This window comes from Solanum tuberosum, unplaced genomic scaffold (genome assembly GCF_000226075.1).
Source record: "Solanum tuberosum cultivar DM 1-3 516 R44 unplaced genomic scaffold, SolTub_3.0 scf00272, whole genome shotgun sequence".
Lineage (NCBI taxonomy): Eukaryota > Viridiplantae > Streptophyta > Magnoliopsida > Solanales > Solanaceae > Solanum > Solanum tuberosum.
The window spans coordinates 676,707-698,094 of record NW_006239194.1 but is presented as its reverse complement, the minus strand read 5'-3'; the positions used below and the strand labels follow the sequence as shown (position 1 = coordinate 698,094).

Sequence of the window (21,388 nt, the reverse complement as noted above, 5' to 3'; positions counted from 1 at the left end):
GTTTCTACCCCCCCCCCCCCCCCACCCCAACCCCCCCACCCCCACCCCACCCCAACTTTTTAAAAAAAAACAAGATTGATGATTAGCAGGTACATGTTAGTACAATGTGGTCAGTTTCACTAAAGTGCACATGTAGTTGTAAGATTTGTCTATGTGCTCAGCTGTGGACAGCTACTTTACATCTTAAACTTTTTTGGGTCCCACTCTAACTATCATCATCAAATCTAACGGTCCATATTTAATCATTACAATATAATTAATACTATACAATAAAAAAATATTTACATTTATTTATCGTACGCTTCCGTATTCTGACAACTTTTCGACTAGTTAAATAAATGGAAGAATTTTACTGCTATTGTAAATTTTTTAAGAATTTTTTTTGGGCTTAAAGGATTTTTAAAATTTATTTTTTAGGGTGACAAATATTTAATAGGTGTTTGGTCATGAAAATTATGAGTACTTTAAAAAAATAGTATCCTCATTAGTAAGATACCAAACTAGGAATCGACAATTTGATTAAGGTAGAGAGAACGTTCCAAGCAATTGCTATTGATTAACCTTATTCAAGTACATTAATCAAAGATCTTACTTATCGGATTAATTTTTTGGTGAAGAAGAGGAAGTTTGATAAGCTAAATAAAATCTCATTAAAGGCAATAATTTATTTAAAGGACTGTCCTTGCATGTGTAAGATTATATCAGAGTTTCACCATCTTACATACTAGTCATTCACAATAACTTTCTTTATATAAGAATGACGTATTTAAAATTTATTCAAACGCTAGCATGCATAAGTCAAAAAAGACAATTAAGAATGAAATATATGCAAACTAGAAAGGGAGGAGCCGACAATAAAATCCGCATTGTAAATATTGTTCACGCTTATACTAAAAGTAAACCCAACTAAAAATTTCATCAGGAAAATAATGCATGAAAAAATATAACATATTATCGTTATAAGTAATTTAGAATAAGTTCACGTTGTTCTATAAATATTTTCAAAATGAAAATTTGTATTTGAAATTTAAGTTATGTTTGACCATAAATATAAATTGAAATTACATACAAAATTACAAATTGGAGTTATCCAAAAAACACTAATTAAAAATTTATCTTTTAGTTGTATTTACTGTTTACACGAAATTTTATTGATATAATTTAATGAGAAACATATAAATTGAAGTGAGTTAAAATTATTCTCTCTTTGCCTTCTCGATTAAAAATAATAAAGTGTTTAATTTAAATATTAATTAAATTGCGTAATTCTCTATATTTTTACAAACAAGATGTAGAACTGTTATAAGAACAAAATAAGAAATTAAATAACTAACGTATGTAGATTTAATTAAGTAAAATTAAGTATATATAAAGATAATAACACGGACTTTATATTTGTAGATTTAATTAAAATAAGTTTTTGCTCTAAGCACCTTAGAAAATTTTTCATCACTAAAACATACAATGAGATGGTTGTGTAGTGTCAAATTCAAATCACACAAAAAAAAATATTTAGAAAATCTTAAAATTAATGGGATAAATAAATTTCGAACATAAAATATTTGAGTAAAATCCTGATTTTTAAAATTGCGAAGAGAAAAAATGACGAGGAAAAAGGTGAACACAATTTTTTTTTCCAATCAAATTATCGATGACATTCAGTATTTTAACTTGATTAAGTGAATCATCTTGACCTTTTCTTTTCATTTTTAAATTCGGAACACTATACATTAATATTATCTAATTTTTTTTACCCAACCCTATATGAAGAAACTAATATTTAAATTATCAATTTTATTCAAAACTATGATTATTAAATGCTCATTCTGATAAAGAATATAACATCAAAGAATATGGTACAACGAATATGACTATGTCTTAATTGAAGATTTTAATTTTAATTAATCAGACTTCAATGTACTGAATAAAAAAAATAGAAAAAGAGAGTAAAGAATATATAGAGAATACAGTAATTAGTACTACATATATATAAACCAAACAAAAAAAGAGAAAGAAGGCAGTGTATAGATGTGGATATACAAAATTTAATACTCCTAAAATGCATATATATATAATTATAATAATAAAAATAAATGGTAATTGACGCCGACCGCCAACCAAAACAAATTCATTGTTGGAGACTTTTCTTCTCTGCAGGCCACCAAAAAAGACTCCCCACACCCTCTGAGTCCATACCTTCTAGCCCTTTTTGCCTTTCTCCTCAAATTTCTCTCTGAAATTCTTCAGCTTCACTTGAGTTTCAACTTTTAAAACCTGTTGTTTTGATTCTTTTTTGTTCATAGGAAGATACCCTTTTGGCTTTCTTGGTTGTGGGATTGTTGGTTGAGCTGAACATTTGAGGTATCAATGTGTAAAGATTGAATTTTGGGTTTCTTGGATCTTTGATTATGAAGTTGTGTTTCAGACTAGTCTTTTGATTGTTATTTGTTTGTAAGAAGATACCTTTTTGGTCTTTTTGGTTGAGCTGAGCATTTGAGGTATCAATGTGTAAAGATTGAATTTTTAGTGTGTTGGATCTTTGATTATGAAGTTGTGTTTCAGACTAGCCTTTTGAGTTTTTTTGTTTGTAAGAAGATACCCTTTTAGCCTTTTTGGTTGAGTTGAACATTTGAGGTATTAATGTGTAAAGGTTGAATTTTTAGTGTGTTGGATCTTTGATTATGAAGTTGTGTTTCAGACTAGCCTTTTGAGTTTTTTTTGTTTGTAAGAAGATACCCTTTTAGCCTTTTTGGTTGAGTTGAACATTTGAGGTATTAATGTGTAAAGGTTGAATTTTTAGTGTGTTGGATCTTTGATTACGAAGTTGTGTTTCAGACTAGCCTTTTGAATTTTATTTGTTTGTATGAAGGTACCCTTTTGGCCTTTCTGGTTGAGCTGAGCATTTGAGGTATCAATGTGTAAAGATTGAATTTTTAGTGTGTTGGATCTTTGATTACGAAGTTGTGTTTCAGACTAGCCTTTTGAATTTTATTTGTTTGTATGAAGATACCCTTTTGGCCTTTCTGGTTGAGCTGAGCATTTGAGGTATCAATGTGTAAAGATTGAATTTTTAGTGTGTTGGATCTTTGATTATGAAGTTGTGTTTCAGACTAGCCTTTTGAATTTTATTTGTTTGTATGAAGATACCCTTTTGGCCTTTCTGGTTGTGGTTTTTTTTTTTGGTTGAGTTGAACATTTGAGGTATGAATGTGTAAAGATTGAATTTTGGGTTTCTTGGATCTTTAATTATGAAGTGTTTCAGACTAGCCTTTTGATTTTTATTTGTTTGTAAGAAGATACCCTTTTGGCCTTTTTTTTGGTAGTGGGATTATTGGTTGAGCTGAACATTAGAGGTATAAATTTGTAAAGATTGAATTTTGGGTTTGTTGGATCTTTGATTATGAAGTGTTTGAGTCAATGTGCAGCCTGATTCTTTGTGGGTTCTTGGAATAAGTTCTTTTGTTGGTTCTAAATTTTGATGGTGGTGACTAAAATGTTTTTGTTGTTTCCGATGTTCTGTTCTTCTTGAGCTTATTAGATGATCCCTAGGTGCATAACTATGCGTTTGTTTCTTGGGATAGAATTTCACCTACAGAAAGTTTTAGAGATCAATTCAAGTGACTTTGTGACTTCACTAGGTCTCTTATGTTTTAGATATGATGAGCAAAATTTTCTTTCAATTCTTGGATTTTTTAATTTAGATTCACCAAAATTAGACTAACTTGGATATATGGTGTTTGAATCTTCTGGTGAAAGGAATACCATATAGATGATTTGACTTGGATATAGCGTGTTGGATTCAAATTGGTTCTTATCTGATACGTTAGAGGATAGCATGCTGTCACTTCTTGTGGAGTTATATCATACTCCGTCTCAATTTGATTGTCTGGTTTTGATTTGACATAGAGTTTAAAGAAAGAAAAGGAAGACTTTTGAATTGCGTGTTCTTAAATTAAAGATATGTTGAATGTACCAAAATGTCTTTTAATCTTGTTGTCTTAAACATGCCATGTGGAAAGATGAAAATAAAGAGTTGCCAAAAAGGATAAGTGGCATTCTTTTTGAAACAGATTAAAAAAGACAAACAATTTGAAACAGAGGGAGTAGATGATTGGAGAAATGTTTCACTATGGTACGTTTGAGTTCATTGATGTAGGCTGATTATTATAGCCACCACTTCCTGCAGGAAGCCGTGAAGAGAGAAATGTCGGGAGGAGGTACACAGAACAGCTTAAGAAAAACCCTTGGATCACTCAAGGATACTACCACTGTCAGTTTAGCTAAAATTAATAGTAGCTATAAGGTAATGATATTCAGTTTTGTTACATGTTCTCATTCTACGTCCATTTTGAGTTCTCTCCTGATACCTGTTTTCTTAACGTTCTTCAGGAATTGGATATTGCTATAGTTAAGGCAACAAATCATGTTGAACATCCAGCAAAGGAGAAGTACATAAGAGGTAAGCATCAGACCGTTGTGTTACGGAGATGTAACTTGCCGTATTATAGCAATAAATTGCATTCAGAATGGGACTTGATAGAGTTGTTCGATTCTCATTTTCAGCCATTTTTTCTGCCATCTCGGCTACCAGACCTCGAGCTGATGTTGCATACTGCATTCATGCTCTTGCGAGAAGGTTGTCAAAGACACATAATTGGGCGGTATGAACAATAAATTCAATTCTGTAGCATCTTTTTCATGAAAGATAAATTTAAGAGAAGCATTTTCTTTACCAATCAATCCTAGTAGTACTCGAAACACTGATTTGGGAAAGTCCTATTAGTTTTATTGTTGTTTCTTATTTACAATCAAAAAATGTTTACCATAAAGATTCTAAAGGTCGATGTAGAAACAAGGGGGCCCTGTGAACTACTATTCACCCCACAAGTCCTGAAAATTAAATATAATTAGGTTTTTTAGGGAAAACAAGTTTAATCTCTCAAACAATTCCTCCATTAAGGGAAGAGAGAGTATTCGTTTTGTTAACTTTACCTAGCTGATATATTGCCTCATGCTGCTTATAGTTTCTATACCTGAGAAGCGTAATGAATTTGATTCAGTAGCACCTTTTCATGAAAGGTAAATTCTTGAGAAGTTTGTCCCATACCTATCAATCAATATTAGTTCTCGAAATGCTGATTTGGCAAAGATCTCTTAGTTTATCATTTCTTCTTTTCCACAAGCACAAATTACCATTAAGATTCTAATGGTGAACATGAAAAATTAGGGGGTGCTATGGAACTCTCATCCCAGTGTCACGAAAAAAAAACATTTCTTTTTTGGTTTTGGAAAAACCAAACTCACTATGTTCTTCCTGGAAAGTTAATTGAATCCCTCGAGCAATCCTTCCGTTAATGTAAAAGAATATTAAATCCCTCGTATTATCCTTCTTTTAATGACAAGAGGGCGTTGCTCAGCTGGTAAGCACCCTCCACCTCCAACCTTAAGGTTATATGTTCGAGTCAAGAGCAAGAAAGTGGAGTTCCTAGGGAGGGGTAAAAAAAAAAAAATCCTTCCTTTGGGTAAGAGTTTCGATTTTGTTTATTTTTCACTACTCATCTATTGCCTTTTGCTCTTTATAATTTTAACTAACTTGCATTATTTTTAATAAAGACCAACTACGTTCACGTTCTTCACGGATAGGATGGTTTCTCTAATTTCTGAGTTAAAATTCTCAGACGGCTTTATTTGTGAACACTTCAAGATAGATATTCAATTGATGTTTCTTCTCTGTCTTATTTTGTGAGGGGTCATAAAATGGGAGGTAATTTTTGTGTAGTTTGCCAAGCCTGTAAGCTTGCTATTTTGGCTAACTGAGTTACAGTTCCAGAAATGCCATGTTATTACATTAATTGTGCCAAATTATGCAAGCCAAAAATTGAATACATTGAATGGGGTATCAGTCCCCAGTTTCATTAGCTTTCAGGTTTCCATTGTTGGACTGAAGTGAAAAAGATCCACATAATTACCACGTTCAGAGCAACAACTTCCTTTTAAGAATAATTGCTTTCTATTTTAATGGTTGGGTGAGCTAGGATTAGTATGCACTATCCCATTGGGCTAGACCACAAAGCTAAAGGTATACTTCATCTATGGTTGGGCTGTCAGTCCATTGTTCTTAAAGGAAAACGTAAAAAATTTCTCTCCTTTGTTCAGAAGGGACCCTAAGGGGTCTATCAGTCTAAGATCCTAGCATTGATCTTGCAGCATTACTGTATCCATGTCACAATCGAGCAACGCCAGCAGTAATGCGACTTTGTGGATCATGAGATGGTTCTCACCTATGTTGCTCGGACTCGGGTGCAGGTAGATATGGGTGCGAATCTAGAGGTTGGACTCTTCATCACTTAACTTTTTCGGTGGTATAGATCCGAGTGCAGATACTGGTACTGATACAGTCAATAAATGTATATTGTGACATATAAAGTATTTATTTTGATTAATTAAAGGTGGTATTGAACTAAAGCTAATAATTTTCTTCTTTTTTATCAATACCTGATATTTTATTCATAGGATACCTTGTGAAATAGCATAGCAGTCTCATACTTCGTTTAACCATATATGTAAACCTAGGCCTACAAAATCAAATCAAATACCCAATCAATCTATACTTCCGGTCATAGATGTAGTCAAAGCACCCAAGACAAATTGACCAAATCCGGTGGATCCCACACACACCCATTTCGTGTCGACATGGGTGTGGCAAGGATTTTGAAGATTCTGTGCAACATAGGTTCTCACTTTTTGATTTAGTACTTTTTTCTTGTCTATCATTTGATTACCAGAGCTTCAGCTGGTAACTGGCTTTTATAGAAGTTGATCACGTTTTAACTGCCATATAGCTGAGAGCTATTATTGTAGAATCTTGGTTGGTCTAAGGCACCATCATGGTAGACTGTTGGTCTAAGTTTCAAATGAACTCAAATTGGTGTAACCCAAGTTGGGGCATCAAGGTGGTATAAATTAAAAAAAGAAAAGGAAAAGAAACTCAAGTTGGTGAACTTTAACCCTTTAGAGTTGTTTTACATCTGAAGGAGCTACTTTGAGAGACATTGACATGACTAAGGTCCAGGGTGAAGTTTCTAAAGTATACGACGACTTACAATTACAGCACAGCATCACTATTCAAAGAACATTGATGTGACTAAGGTCCTATGGAGACCCCATGAAGATCTCTATTGTCTCCCTCTTGTTCATGTTGAGATCCAATATATTTAGGAGCTTATGTTGAGCATAATATGAGACAAATAGACAACAGTTTTTGTGCTGTGTACTTAGCTATTTTGGTCTACTGACACATCATAGCCACTGACCTTAATTTCATTGGTGAAAACTGTTAAAAAATGACAAAAGTCCCACATTGGTGGTTAATGAGATGGGTAGACTCCTTATAAGGTTTGGGCAATCCTCCTCCCTTTGAGCTCGCTTTTGGGGTGTGAGTTAGGCCTAAGACCTAATTTAACAAAAACAAATCAGATTATAAGCCCATTCTTTTCTGCAATATAGTTTCAGTCGTGGAGACTAATATCGTCTTGCTTTTGTGAAGATCTAACTCCTGGAGCTGAGGAATAATGTTGATAATCAAGTGTTAGTTTGAATGTTTTAAGACTCATTTTGCTTTGTTTTCATTATCTTGGTTTCACATTAACGCGTCAAACATAGAAACTGATTGCGCTTCAAGTAACCTTAATTTCCTGATAATCATCACTTATATCCTCTCCACAGGTGACGCATAAAGCACCTTTACTGACCGAGGCAAATCTAGGATTTCTAGAACATGGTGTACTTTTAAAGAAAGGAGGAAAAAATGCTTAAAGTGGGAATTAATCGTTAGTCCTTTAGGTGAATAACTTAGCTTCCAACTAAGTGCACCATTAAGCCTTTTTGTAGCATAGGTGCCAACAGATAATATTAGATCAATTTTAGAAAATATATACATAAAGTACCTAGTTTTGTGGAAAGACTATAGGTTCACGTGCACCATAAAATTACATTCCAAATTCACCCCCGTTAATTGATTCATTTTTCACTGTCGTCGGTTCACAGGTTGCTCTAAAAACATTGATCGTCATTCACCGTGCTTTAAGAGAGGTGGACCCCACATTCCATGAGGAACTTATTAACTATGGCCGCAGCAGAAATCGCATGCTTAACATGGCTCATTTCAAAGATGACTCTAGTCCAAATGGTATGCATATTATCAACCTTTTTTCTTGCTTACAGGAAGTTGACCATAGTGATCTCCTTCAATATTGATAATTGCTCTGATGAACTCTGCAGCATGGGATTACTCTGCTTGGGTGCGTTCATATGCCTTGTTCCTTGAGGAGAGGCTGGAATGTTTTCGAGTTCTGAAATATGATGTGGAGACCGATCGGCCGGTGAGAGAAACACTCTTTTTAATCTCTTCCAATAGTTAGTTTAAAGGAGTTCTGTTACATATCTGTGTGTGTGTTTGTGCATGTGTAATATATCGGTTGTTCAGGCCAACTTATGTGCCCCTCTACGAATCGACCGGATACCCTTGTCTAGCCCACAAGTCAGGTTGCTAAGGTTATTCTCCTTCCAAGGTTGGAACAGCTGCACCAAGTGTTTCAGTAGGGATTCAAACTTGGGATCTTCAGTTTGTTACTCCCATACTAGGCCATCCTCTTGGCGACACCTTTGTGTGTGGATATTATTTTGTTTTTGTGCAACAATTGTTATTATATTGCAAGGACCCGTTTACTTTCCTTATCAATCTTCTTATCTTTAGGTGTAACATTAAATGTTGGAATTCCCTTGTGTTTTTTAATGCAGAGAACTAAAGATTTGGACACCCCGGAATTGCTTGAACAGTTACCAGCCTTACAACAACTTCTGTATCGTATTAATGGCTGTCAGGTACGTTTATCTTCATAATCAGTTCAATATAGTTGCTACATTGACAATATGTCCTTTATTCAGATGGCATATGCTTTTGTGCTCAAATTTATGATCATGAAACTTTCATGCAGCCACAAGGGGCATCTGCTCACAATTTTGTGATTCAGTTAGCACTTTCAATGGTAAGTAATCTGTTCTTCAAAGATTTATTAGAAACGATTTGCGTGTTTTATGTTCTCACTGTCTGATAGCTTATTATTATTTTGATAGGTTGCTACAGAAAGCATTAAAATCTACAATGCTATCAGTGATGGTACAGTTAATTTAGTTGACAAGGTTAGGCTTTTCTTTTGGCTATATTATAGATAGTCTTATTTCTCCTCAGTAATAATTAATTAAGGTTAACCGAGTTATTTTCTCAACAGTTCTTTGAGATGCAACGGAATGATGCTCTTAGGTCTCTGGATATATACCGCAGGGCTGGTCAGCAGGTATCATCCTGACACATTATTTGCAACGCCAGCTAATACATCATAACAGTCGAGAGACTGTTCCTTTAGGAATTTAGATACATTCCCTGATGCATCTCCATTTATTTTTAGGCGGAAGCACTTTCAGAGTTTTATGAAATATGTAAAAATATTGACGCGGGACGTGGCCAGAAATTTATTAAAATTGAGCAGGTATGAGATAACTTTTCTGGGAAATATATGCAATCTTTTCTAATTGCCATTGTAAATGTCTCTCTAATCCTTTTTATGTTCTATTTATAATCAAGCCCCCTGCATCATTTTTACAAGCTATGGAGGAGTATGTGAGAGATGCACCACGAGCTTCTACAGTGCGGAAAGATTCGGTAAGAAATCTCCACACACCTTGATAAAACATCAATTATCTCTGGATGGAGCTATTAAATGAATAGATGACATACTTTTATTTATTTAATAATATTTAACAAGCCCCTTCATATGAGAAGCTCTCCAAGCATGCAAAAATACTTTTTTGATAATGGTAGCCATTAGATTTGAATTTGATATGAACAAGTGTGTTTTACTCCAATTAGATTTGAAATTTTAATGCAACTTGTTTCGACATCCAGGAACCCAAAGTTATTTTAGCTATTGAGTACAAAAAGGACCCAGATGTCAAAGATGCTGGCTCTCATTCTCCCCCTCCACCTGAACCTGAAAAGGAACCTGAACCAAAACCGGAACCTGTTAAAACGGAAGCTCCTCCAGCAGAACCTGCTGATCTTTTGGTAATAGTTTCAAGACACATCTCATCTGTAGCCTTATTGTATTTAACTCTATGATTGGATATTTGAAGCCTTATATTTGTTGTCTGTAGTCTATGGACGATCCTTCTCCGGCTGCTGCAGAACTAGATGAGAAGAATTCCTTGGCTTTAGCTATCATACCAGTTGGTAAGTGTTTCAAACTCAATAGCACCAGATACCTAGAAATGTTCGCAACTCACCCAAGCCCCCATCCCCAAGATGGATATTCTGACTCTTGGTGCTATCACAGGCTCTACCTACCCACCAACTTCAACTGGTTCAAATCTTACTAATGGAACTTCAGGCTGGGAACTGGCTCTTGTGGAAGCTCCCAGCTCGAATGAGAGTGCCACTACTGCTAGTAAACTGGTAAATTACACATCTTTCTCGTTTTGCTGCTTTTAATCGGTGCCCATTGATTAGAAAATTGAATGAATCGTGTTGTAAGAGACAAGATTATAATCTCACCATCTCTAATTTGGGGGCTAATGTAATTCCTGCAAGTAGAGGTGGATGCAACCTTCGTACAATAGGTACAATAGGTTCAACTGAACCCAGTATTTTTGACCTAAGTTGCTCAGACTCTTCAATTTTGGTGCCGCACCCATGTCAAGACGACGTGGGTGCGGGATCCGTACCGGATTTGATCAATTGACTTTGGGTACTTTGACCAAAATCGACGGAGAAATCCGGGACAAATACTTATGATTTCTATAATCAAAACAAAGCTAAGGTGAAATTTAAGAAAGTGGAATAACTTGTATGTAGTAATTTCTATGTCATTTCTTTTTCTTTTTTCTCCTTGGGATTTCCTCTTGATCTCGGAATACCTTGTGAGTTTTCCTTATGTCTCATAATTTAGACGCATAACTCTATTTTTAGATATTTGGATTTTTTAAAGCTGAATTCCCGCACCGTATCCGTGCTTGGATCCGTACCCTCGAATCTTAAAATTTAGATCACGAAGGATCCGATCTCTAGATCCACACCCGTATCAGACACCCGCACCTGTTTGAACAACTTAGTTTTGACAAGAAATATACTTGAAAACGAGAAGAACGAAGAATAGGATCCCAGACTTGGTGAAAGGCTGATGTTGCACAGCCATAGCGCCACAAAACTGTGAATTCCAGATATACATGTAACAATTTGATAAATATCAAGGTCTCAACACGATATTTCACAAGTACAATGCTAAGAATTTACAGGTTGAACCTTTCAAGTTTATATCTTGGATCTACATGCAGAAGAGTTAGATGCACCGATGCACATTCTTCTTCACATGTATAAAGAGCCATACTTATACTGACGCTTCCTACTTTTGTAAAAATCTAGGGTGGAGGACTCGACAAACTTACGCTAGATAGTTTGTATGATGATGCAATGAGACAAACCAACCAAAATGTGAGCTATAATCCATGGGAACCTGCACCAGCGGTGGCTCCCATGATGCAGAATGTAGGATATGACCCGTTCTATGTCTCCAACATGGTGGCTGCCCCGACAAATGTGCAGATGGCAGCCATGGCCAACCAGCAACAGGCTTTCATGTTACAACAACAGCAGCAGCAACAACAACACCACATGATGATGATGACTCCCCAACAACAACCGACTGCAAATCCCTTTGCCAACCCTTATGGAGCAGCTGCCAATCCATACGGCCCCGGTATGCCTGTACAAACCGCTTATAATCCTTATACTGGCCTCATTTGAACAAAAATCCAGAGAGAACATGTTGCTATATTCAGCTATTGATTTTGATACTCGGAAGATTAGATATGTATCGATTCACGGGGTAGGAAAAGAATTATTTTGTTAAATATCTAGGTAGCTTTTCTTGGTTCATTCATTATTTGCAAACATCGTGGGGGTGCTCAATAATTCTTGACTCAAATTCTATCAGTTTTCTTTTTTGTAAGATTTGTGATTGTTGGAACACCAGATGTATTGTGAAACAAATTTGTTTAATGATTTGTACATCGTTTGGATATGAAATCTGGTCTTTTTGTATACCCTCCATTTTTATTAGGATTTTTTTAGTAATCTTCCTTTTGTTATTATGCATTTTGCAAGGCAATGCAGTTGTAACATTTGTAAACCAATATTAGAATGGGAAGCATTTTGAGTTGATCCTTTGATATAGTTACGGAATCTTCATGAATTGGATCATTACCTTATTTCGTGGTATTTACGCGAGGTTCCTCTTTAAGGAAATCCTCAAAAAGCTTTCTCACACCCTGTCTCCTTATTTTTCTTGTTGGAAGGTCTATAAACGAGAATTCAAAGCTAAAAGGGTTATTTTTTTAAACAAAAATGCACAAAGCGCCACTTCTTTTGAGATGACCTTTCGATATAGTTAGGGACTCTTCATGAATTAGATCATTCCCTTATTTTGTTGTATTTACATGAGGTTCCTCTTTAAGGAAATCCTCGAAAAAAATTCTCACACCCTGTCTCCTTATTTTCCTTGTTGAAGGACTATAAACGAGAATTCGAAGCCAAAAGGGTCATTTTTTCTAACAAAAATGTACAATGCGCCACTTCTTTTGAGATGACCAAAATGGACAAATGTGGGACACACTACTTACAATAAAAAGTTATAATAATAATAAATTATATGGCCAAACGACAGTTTGACCTAGCTGTTATCTTTTGGGTAAGTCGTTGATGAGCCAATGATTTATATGTTTTGGTCATATCTTCCAAATAGAGTACTCCTTTGTGCATTTTTGTTAGTAAAAATGGCCCTTTTGACTTCGGATTCCTATAAATGATACCCTTTCACGTATCGAAAGGGAATGATCAAACCCTTTTAATTCAAAATTTGAGTAGTAATCGTTACCAAATAATAACTAAAAGTCAAAATTGTCTTTTTTTTTGTAGGGAATATTTTAGCTATTTATCGTATTAATAAAATTAGTAAATATCGATAAAGTAGTCGAGGAATGGAGATATACTCAATCAAGTTACTTTAAAGACCGGTGTTTATCTATATTAGTAAAAAATACATTGGTAAATATCAATAAAATAGCCGGAAAATGGAGATATACTCGATCAAGCTATTCCAAATACTACTGTCACTACAGTGTCATGTTTGGGTGATTGAGAGAGACGAGCTCAACAAGAGGAAAAATATAAAACAATACTCTTTTAAAGCAAACAAATAAATAAAAACTTTATTACACACTTCTCCCCACAAAAAAAAATAAAAAATAAAAAGAGAAAAAAACAAAAAAGAAAGACAACAAAGAGAGTCAATTCAAAGAGACTAAATTGGAATAGGTCCTACTCACCTTCCTTTGATAATAACCTTCTCAAATAAGGCGGTGCAAAATCGAATCAAAATCGATAAATTGAATCGAAAAAAAGTTATTAATTTATTGGTAATGGGTTATTAATTCAGTGGCTTTGATAATAATTTTGATTTTTTAAATTATCGAATTATTAGTTCTTAACGGTTTGAGGAGTTTTTAACGGGTTAATCAATAATTTGATAGTAAATTAAATAATTATATTTGTACCATTTGGATGTAAAGTCTTTGACTTAGAGTTTAATTTTATATATACTTTTATTCTGTCTATCTCAAACTTTTTCTGTTATTCTACAAAGTGACCGTGTTTGTTTTTGAGCAAGATGCAATCTATCAATTCATGTGCATGATTCATTTGGTTTGTCACCTCATTTTAAGTGATTTTCAATTATTTTTTTTATGACAAGGGAAACCGCAGCCACTACCTTTTGGGTGCGCACAGGGTCAAACTCTCGCTCCTATGCAATAGCTCGCAAACCACATAAGAGAGGTAACCCGTAGGCAAGCCCGGTGCGACGAGCTCGACCCAGAAGACAAACCCCTTGCTTTCGCTGGCAAGGGTTTTCTAACTTGAGACCTCCAACATGGAAGTCCCAAGTCCAAACCAATGGGCCACCCAAAAGGGTAATTTTAAAACTAAATGATTTTTAATGATTTTTTGTGTCTAATCTTAACGGTTAAATCAATAACCAAACAGATAATGATAAATAATCGATAAGTCAATATTTTAATGATTCTATAATGATTTAAAATGTTCACAAATAGATACTCGATAAGCAATAAGTCAATATCTTAATGGTTCTATAATGATTTTAGTATGTCTACAAAGTACAAATCGATAGGTGATAACCAATAAATCAAACAGATAAACTTTAAAATTGAACTGAACCAATCGATACTCAATCGTATTTCCAATACACTCAAACATTTCGATGATAATATCACTAGTTGAAATATGTTTTTACTGCTATGATAAAATACTACGATAAAAATATATAATAGCAAAAAATCAACTTTTTGTTTATTATAAAACTTTGACCTTAATTATGGCAATATTGTTATGAAAAATAGTTATTATGAAGAAGTCTGATCATAATAATAATAAGAATATCTATCAATTTCAATTCTTCATATTTTCACACTCATTTTGTTTTTATTTTTATGGACAAACTAAGTAATTGTATAATCATTGATCAAACACCATGGTGAGCTAGTCGCTTGGTTTTGCTCAAACAATATATTATATTAATAAATTTATTAAACATATATAAATATTAAATTTAAAATCTAATTCTTACCACTTAAAATCATTCATTATAAAATTCAAAATGCATTATATGAAAATCCTAGTTTAGTTAATATAAGATATTATTGTATGATTTATAATAATTATTTTCTTTTAAATGAAAAAGAAAATTAAATAGAAATTTAAAAGTTTTAAAGGAGGAAAAATTGCAGATTGAAGAAAGAGAAAATAAAAATGTCATCTTGGTTCTCTCTTCCTATTCCAAATCCTTTCAAATTCGATGACGACGGCGCCGGCGGCGAAAAACCCTCATCACCGGCGGCGAAGGGTTCCGATCCCAATTCATCTGGCATAAAGGAAGATTTCTCAGCCATCTCCCAGACTTTCTCACAGCATCTCCGCGGTGTCGCCGCCTTTCTTGCGCCGACATCGCCAACTCAGTCAGAGCAAGAATCGTCAACTGAAAAATTTAGTGGAATCAAGAGTGATTTAGTGGAGATTGGAGATAGCTTTAAATCGGGTTTATCTTTGTTTTCTTCGAACAAAGCTGTTTCAGAGATTTCCAAGTTGGCTTCCAATTTTTTACAGTTTGGTGATGAGTCAATTGATCGTGAAAATGCTGAAGATGAAGATGGAGATGACGATTATGATGATGATGATGATGATGAAGAGGAAGTTGTGGGTATTACGGATGACGTTGTGGATTTTGTTAGCACAATCTCACAACGGCCTCAGTTGTGGACTGATTTTCCACTCTCTCTACCCAGTGGTAATTCCTAAATATGTTGTTTTAGTTCATCGACTCTGCTAAATGAGTACTATTACTTGGTGATTAGTTTCTTTGAGTGGTGATCACTTGCTGAATGTTCTTTTTTTGAAAAAAAATGGAGTCTTGGTTAGCTTGCATTCACCTCGGCTCTTTAACTAGATATCTACCACCTCCCAGCATAACTCACGGGGTAAATGTAGCTACCAAGGCTTAGGCAGATTGAACATACTTATTTTCTAAGCTGAGATTTGAAACCATTGTCCCCAAGGTTTGCACTCACTTTATTGGCCACTGGGTGACACTCTTGGGTGCTAGTCCACTATAGCCTGTTAAAGGAGCAATTTTTGATGGTAGGGCGAGAGTAGTACTAGGATGTGTGACCCCATGGAATCCTTGTCGCATCCTTCCTTTGGTTATCAAAAAAGAAAGGAGCAATTTTTGACTGTGTTTTTTTAATGACATTGGTTGGGTGATAGCTTGCAACAACTAATCCAGCTAGAAGCCTGCTGGGTAAACATCCCCACTATGACTGGAACAAATGAGCTCACAAAGAGTTAGGATTCTAACAATTGTTATTCCTATGCATCAATCAACCACCTATCCATGTCTTTGGGACAATGTTTTGTGTTTGTTTTGCTAGATATTGGCTGACGTCAATTAACATATGCCTCAATCCACAAATCGTTTGGTGTTGGTTACATGATATTCTATATTAGTTTTGCTCTATTCAGGTCCATTTCATTCCAATACTAAATAAGTGTTCTCTTAATCTCATAGAGATTGATAGATGGCTGATAAAAATCTTTGCCTGCAAAGGATGCAAATTGTTTCCTGTTATGTATAGTTTGGCCATTTGGGTACTTTATTTGGCATATTATAGTGTTTCATTGTCACCAAGAGTTGCAGTATGTGCTATAAACTTTATATTGATATGATAATGATGGTGATTTGATCCTTGATAGTTGAATACTGCTATTAGTTGTTATCTTCCAATATTATGTTCATTTACGCTTGGTGTGTGTGTTTCAAGAATGTATTATAGTAACTAGTAAGGTATTCATTTTTTTCAAGCCTATGGTTTTGTTCATGATTTAAGAGGAAAAGTGTGGTATGGTTTTTAGTCACTTCCTGATGTTGCTGTCACCTTATTTTATAGAATGGTTTGTATACAACAACAACTACTACACCTCAGTCCCAAACAAGATGGCATACAGATGATTTGCATATATACTTCAAATAACATGCATGCAACCAAATTTGGCATTACATATACTCACATACACTTAGTAAGGGAAATTATACATTAACTAAGGCATACAAAAATGATTAAGCTTTCCTGTGGGATTCCATTCCCATAGTGGGAGTGTGGGACTCCCACCTGCTCACTCCCTCCCCTAGATAAACAAGAAAAGGAAAAATGGAAATTATCATTTAAGCTATCCCGTGGGATTCCAGGCCCATAGTTGCACTGCCATCTGCTCGCTCCCTCCCCGAGATAAACAAGAAAAGGAAAAATGGATATTATCATTTTTTTGGGCTAATAACCAACCCAAATTATTAGATGCTGAACTTTTGATGATAACCCTCTTCCATCCAGACCCCATCAATGGTATATAATTCAAATCATGAATATGAATTTGAGCAAAGGTTGTTTCACAGTAAATTCAGCATATGAAGATCTCAACACAGTTGGCATTGAGGAAGTAGAATGGCCTTGGAAGATGATATGGAAAACCAAGATACCTTATAAAGTAAACTGTTTTACTTGGTTGTTAGCTAAGGAGGCAGTTTTGACACATGAGAACCTGAACAAAAGAGGTTTTCACCTGTGTTCCAGGTGCTTTTTGTGTGAAGAGCAAGGAGAGACAGTCAACCATCTCTTCTTACACTGCAAGTGGACAACCCAGCTGTGGCAAATGCTCACCAATATGAGAGAGATTAAATGGGTGAAACCAGGAAGGATCAAAGAGGTTTTGAAGTGCTGCAATAGGGATGGAAATGCAGGAAGAAAGGAGGAGAGATGGAAGATTGTCCCATCATGTATATGGTGGACAGTATGGCTAGAGAGGAACCAGAGATGTCATGAAGGAAAGCAGAGCAACATACAAAGATTTAAGCTTAATTGTTTAGCTCGGTGTTATTTTTGGTGTAAACAAGTAGTCTTAGATAGCTCAGAAGTAATCAACACAACTATAGACTGGCTGTAACTTGGTAGGTATAAGATCCTATGTAATTACAACACTTTTGGAGGGGAGCTACACTTTTGAGGTAGTATACCTGTGGATAAATATAGACTAACTGTTACATTTCTCAATTTATTTTTTTTGATATCTTTGCTTCCTTTTCTTTGTCCAATTTTTTCTTTTAACAATTTTTGGGGCTGAAGATATTTTGTTCTGATCTAAGAAGTTTATTAGGTAAGTGATTTTGCGTGTCTACCTGACAGAATGTGTTGGCAGATTGTAGCATGCAACAACTTCCTGAGTTGATAATCTTTATGGGTTATTCATCCATAATGTTTCACATGTATCAGCAAACCAAGTGGGTTTTTCATGCGCACTAGACTCTGTTCCTTAAGAATCTCTTCTTTAATCTGTTTTGATAGTGGTTTTGTTAGTGCAGATAACTATAATATGATAATTAAATGTAAAACAGAAACTTAACAGGCTGAAAGGGAAAACAAAAGCTAGACTGTGTTTGATAGTTCTTTATGCCTGCAAGTAGAAGAGCGGAAACCAAAAAGAAAAATAAAAATAGAAGGACCATATTTCGTAGTATCATCCCTATATTCATTGCTATACCATCATTTGCTCTGTTATACTCAATGGACGAGGTAGTAGTAGATCCATCCATTACTATAAAAGCTATTGGACATTAATGGTATCCGAGTGCGCCTCTTCTGGTGTCTGGACCAGTTTGTGCGCCTCAACTATTTCCGCGGTATACTTGCCACCTCCCACAAGCAACAAGTACCGGGTAACTTTGCCCATCAAAGACTAGGACACAGATGGGAAGAAATCACCTAGTGTTTTTGTCTTTGCTTGGATTTGAACCTGAGATCTCATGGTTCACAACTCACTTTGATGGTCACTAAGCTACACCCTTGTGTGCAGAAGAGGAGATCACCTTGGGTGTGAACGGAGGGGAAGGTCTGAGGGGGTTTGGGGGGGGGGGGGAGGGACACTGGGATTTGTCTAGTTATTTTTTGTTTTATTTATGTTTTTGTATGTTTTAGTTACACTTTAACTACACGTGTTTGCACAACTTTCTTCATGTTTCTTGTGGCCTCTGCTTGATGGTTATCAATTTTTCTTGCAGATTTTTCCATGTCTGATAGTCAGAAAGAACATGTGTCATCCATTGTGCAGTTTGTGCCTGGACTTGAGTCCTTGAGGCAGAAGGTTTGCCATGAATTATCTGATCGGCAATTTTGGATGATCTATTTCGTTTTATTGCTTCCAAGGTTGAATGGGAATGACTTGGAGCTGTTGTCAACTCCTGAGGCAAGTTTCTCTCTGATAAGTTAATATATTGAATGATGTTTTGCCTGCAATTCTTTTATAATTGTGAGCAGACAGGTGACTGTTAAATTGAGAAAAATCTGCAATCCTGTAGATTAAAAACTATATGCTCCGTGGAGTGTTCTTGACCCGTACTTTACATACTTTGAGGATTACAAATTTGATTGGCTCATCACTCCATTTACATTTTTTAAGGATTACAGTTCGATTGAGTCATCATTCCAGCTGTAGCTCTAAAGTACTGCTACTACATCACATCTCATTTACTGAACTATTAAACTATCCAGTTCATTGATGCAAGTTGAATTAATTGTACTCTTAGTTTCTGTGTCTTCTGAACCAGACAGTTTCTGTAACGAGGATCGAAGTTTACATGGCCTCTAGGGAATATTTAATACCATCGATTGACCTAAGCTTGGTTAGTATTTTGTTGAGCTGACGTTGCGGAAGTGATGAGTTTTTTAGATTTATTATACTTCCTTTGTGTGTGTGTGTGGGGGGGGGGGGGGGGGGTTTGGGGGGGGGGGGGGTACGTGGAGGAGGTGGTGGAGTGGGGGAAGTTGGGGAGAGCTTATCTCCTTGTTGTACCATTCTGCTAGAACCTTAGAAATCACCTAATTTCATGGAATTGATTGCACTGAGAAATCTGAGTCTTATATTTCTCATTTCCCTACACAGTCGGCCAATGAATATACTTGTCTTTTTGTGACTGGCTACGAGTTGAATGAAGCTGAAATTTATCTGGGTGCAACTTAGAAAGTTCCAGGTTCAAATTTAGCCCGAAGTTTCAGATTCCGTAGGAGTTTTAGTTAAGTGAAAAATATTGAAAGCCACCAAAGAGGTGCTGCCCCTATACAGATGCCGATATAGAATTGAGAAAACATGGACACTATTCTTGATTTATCTGCATACTAGCTTCATTAGTACTCCAAAAACTACTCTTAAGTGCCAGAATAGATTAGGTTGCTGAAAAGTTAGTTTGGATCATTCTAGACTCATTCATGATCCTCCTACGTATTCCCAATCCTTGAAGCCAGAAGCACCAGCCGGGATGATGACTAACTCGAGCTAGTCCAAACCTGAAGTAATCTGAGGGAGTTCATAATCCAGCTCCATGTGAAAGCGCTGCAACTTACTTCACTGCTGCTATGTCCTTGATTATGTTACTTCAAACTAGTGATTTGATGTTTTATTGCTTTAGTTTTCATATTTACTATTATCCTTATCCTCTAATAAATTGTTCTACACTTGAAGGGATGATTTGTCTCTTTGTTTTCCTTCTACATGAAAGTAGTTATCCCTTACAAGTTTAATATAGTAATTATCTCTTAAAACTTTAAGCTGGTTCATTTTAGTTTAGCCTAATAGTGACACTAAGTTTTGTGGAGCAGACCAAAAATTGATTAAAGGGAATAAGGGAAAAAAGTTTCCTGTACAGAAACTGCCACAAAGTCCATCACAAATAAAAAAGCAAATACTCTTAATGAGAAAAATTTAAAATCTTCATTGACTCTCCAAATAATTAATATAAGTAGGAATGTTAAAGCAAGAAAAAAGGCTGCGAAGCAAAGCGCAAGGAAGCAGCCAGCTGACTGCCCCCTTCCACCCGGCCTTCCTTTGCTGTGTGAATAAGGTCTTAGTCTGTATGGGCATTCTGGGCAGACCGCAATAAGTCGCTAGTCAAAGGTTTAGACCAATTGCAATTCATCACCATCTTGCCCGCCTCCAATTTGATGACTGGCTATTATTTTAAGTGTTGACCTAAGCCCCTGGGCTCGGCTCTAACTGTACGTGAGCTGTCTCGTACGGCTCTTCCTAAGAACTTGAAGCCCCCTCTCTCTAAATAGAAAAAAAATGTATTTACAAGAAAAAAAAACTTCTTTCAAAAAAGCCATAAATACACGTTGATTTCTCTAAAAATAGTCCCAGTTAAATATCAATTATTTGTTTAACTATAAGAAGAGAGAGTACCAAAAGGAAAAAATGTTTTGAAGTTAATTAGAAGCAATGTTCAGCAAAAGCGAGAAGCTCACAAAGCGAGAAGTTCCATGGGGCATGAAGCGAAAAGTAAGAAGTGAAGCACATGCATCTTTCAATTGAATCACACAGTTTAAGTAAATAAAATTAAATCAAATTACAATTAACATTACAAATTCAAGTACCAAATATACCGTATTGCTGATATTAATTCAACTCCTTTATGTTGGGATTTAGTTAATCGTTCCTGTTGTGTGTCATTATTTAAAGTGCTCATTTCTCTAAAGAATGAAAGAAAACAAAAATACTTGGATGGGGATGAGGTGGTTACCAGCGGCAGTGAGGGAGATGGGGGTGGCGGTGGGGAGTGCCTGCTGTGGCTGGATGGTGGTGTGTTGACGGTTTAGGGTTTATGTGGGG

General features: G+C 35.5%; 2 protein-coding genes across 3 annotated transcripts in view; both read left to right on the top strand.

The window, feature by feature from the left end:
* The first annotated feature begins 2,106 nt into the window (after window positions 1-2,106).
* On the top strand, window positions 2,107-12,156 carry LOC102589590 (putative clathrin assembly protein At5g35200). Of its 2 annotated transcripts, XM_006358254.2 has the most exons (16): window positions 2,107-2,361; window positions 4,187-4,303; window positions 4,390-4,459; window positions 4,564-4,661; window positions 8,047-8,188; window positions 8,281-8,381; window positions 8,800-8,883; window positions 8,997-9,047; window positions 9,136-9,201; window positions 9,291-9,356; window positions 9,468-9,548; window positions 9,644-9,721; window positions 9,965-10,123; window positions 10,213-10,288; window positions 10,392-10,510; window positions 11,477-12,156. In XM_006358254.2, the coding sequence occupies exons 2-16, from the start codon at window positions 4,205-4,207 to the stop codon at window positions 11,855-11,857; spliced, it is 1,671 nt and encodes a 556-aa protein (XP_006358316.1). In that variant the 5' UTR covers window positions 2,107-2,361; window positions 4,187-4,204; the 3' UTR covers window positions 11,858-12,156. The 2 variants fall into 2 exon arrangements, with proteins under 2 accessions (XP_006358316.1, XP_006358317.1); XM_006358255.2 differs by lacking the exons at window positions 2,107-2,361; window positions 4,187-4,303; window positions 4,390-4,459 and adding an exon at window positions 6,208-6,330 and having other exon boundaries at window positions 4,582-4,661.
* A 2,743-nt stretch (window positions 12,157-14,899) lies between these two features.
* Window positions 14,900-21,388, top strand: part of LOC102589266 (uncharacterized) — a 9,020-nt gene continuing 2,531 nt past the window's right edge. Inside the window, exons 1-2 of the mRNA XM_006358253.2 lie at window positions 14,900-15,470; window positions 18,789-18,973. Coding sequence (XP_006358315.1) covers window positions 14,936-15,470; window positions 18,789-18,973 — 720 coding nt within the window. The 5' untranslated portion in view covers window positions 14,900-14,935. The remainder of the gene's footprint in view (window positions 15,471-18,788; window positions 18,974-21,388) is intronic.

Bases quoted from the DNA above. Each gene is read 5' to 3' on its own strand.
- LOC102589590 (XM_006358254.2), top strand. From the start codon at position 4,205: ATGTCGGGAGGAGGTACACAGAACAGCTTAAGAAAAACCCTTGGATCA. The intron at 4,304-4,389 runs GTAATGATATTC...AACGTTCTTCAG, and splicing joins AAATTAATAGTAGCTATAAG to GAATTGGATATTGCTATAGT. The intron at 9,722-9,964 runs GTAAGAAATCTC...TTCGACATCCAG, and splicing joins CTACAGTGCGGAAAGATTCG to GAACCCAAAGTTATTTTAGC.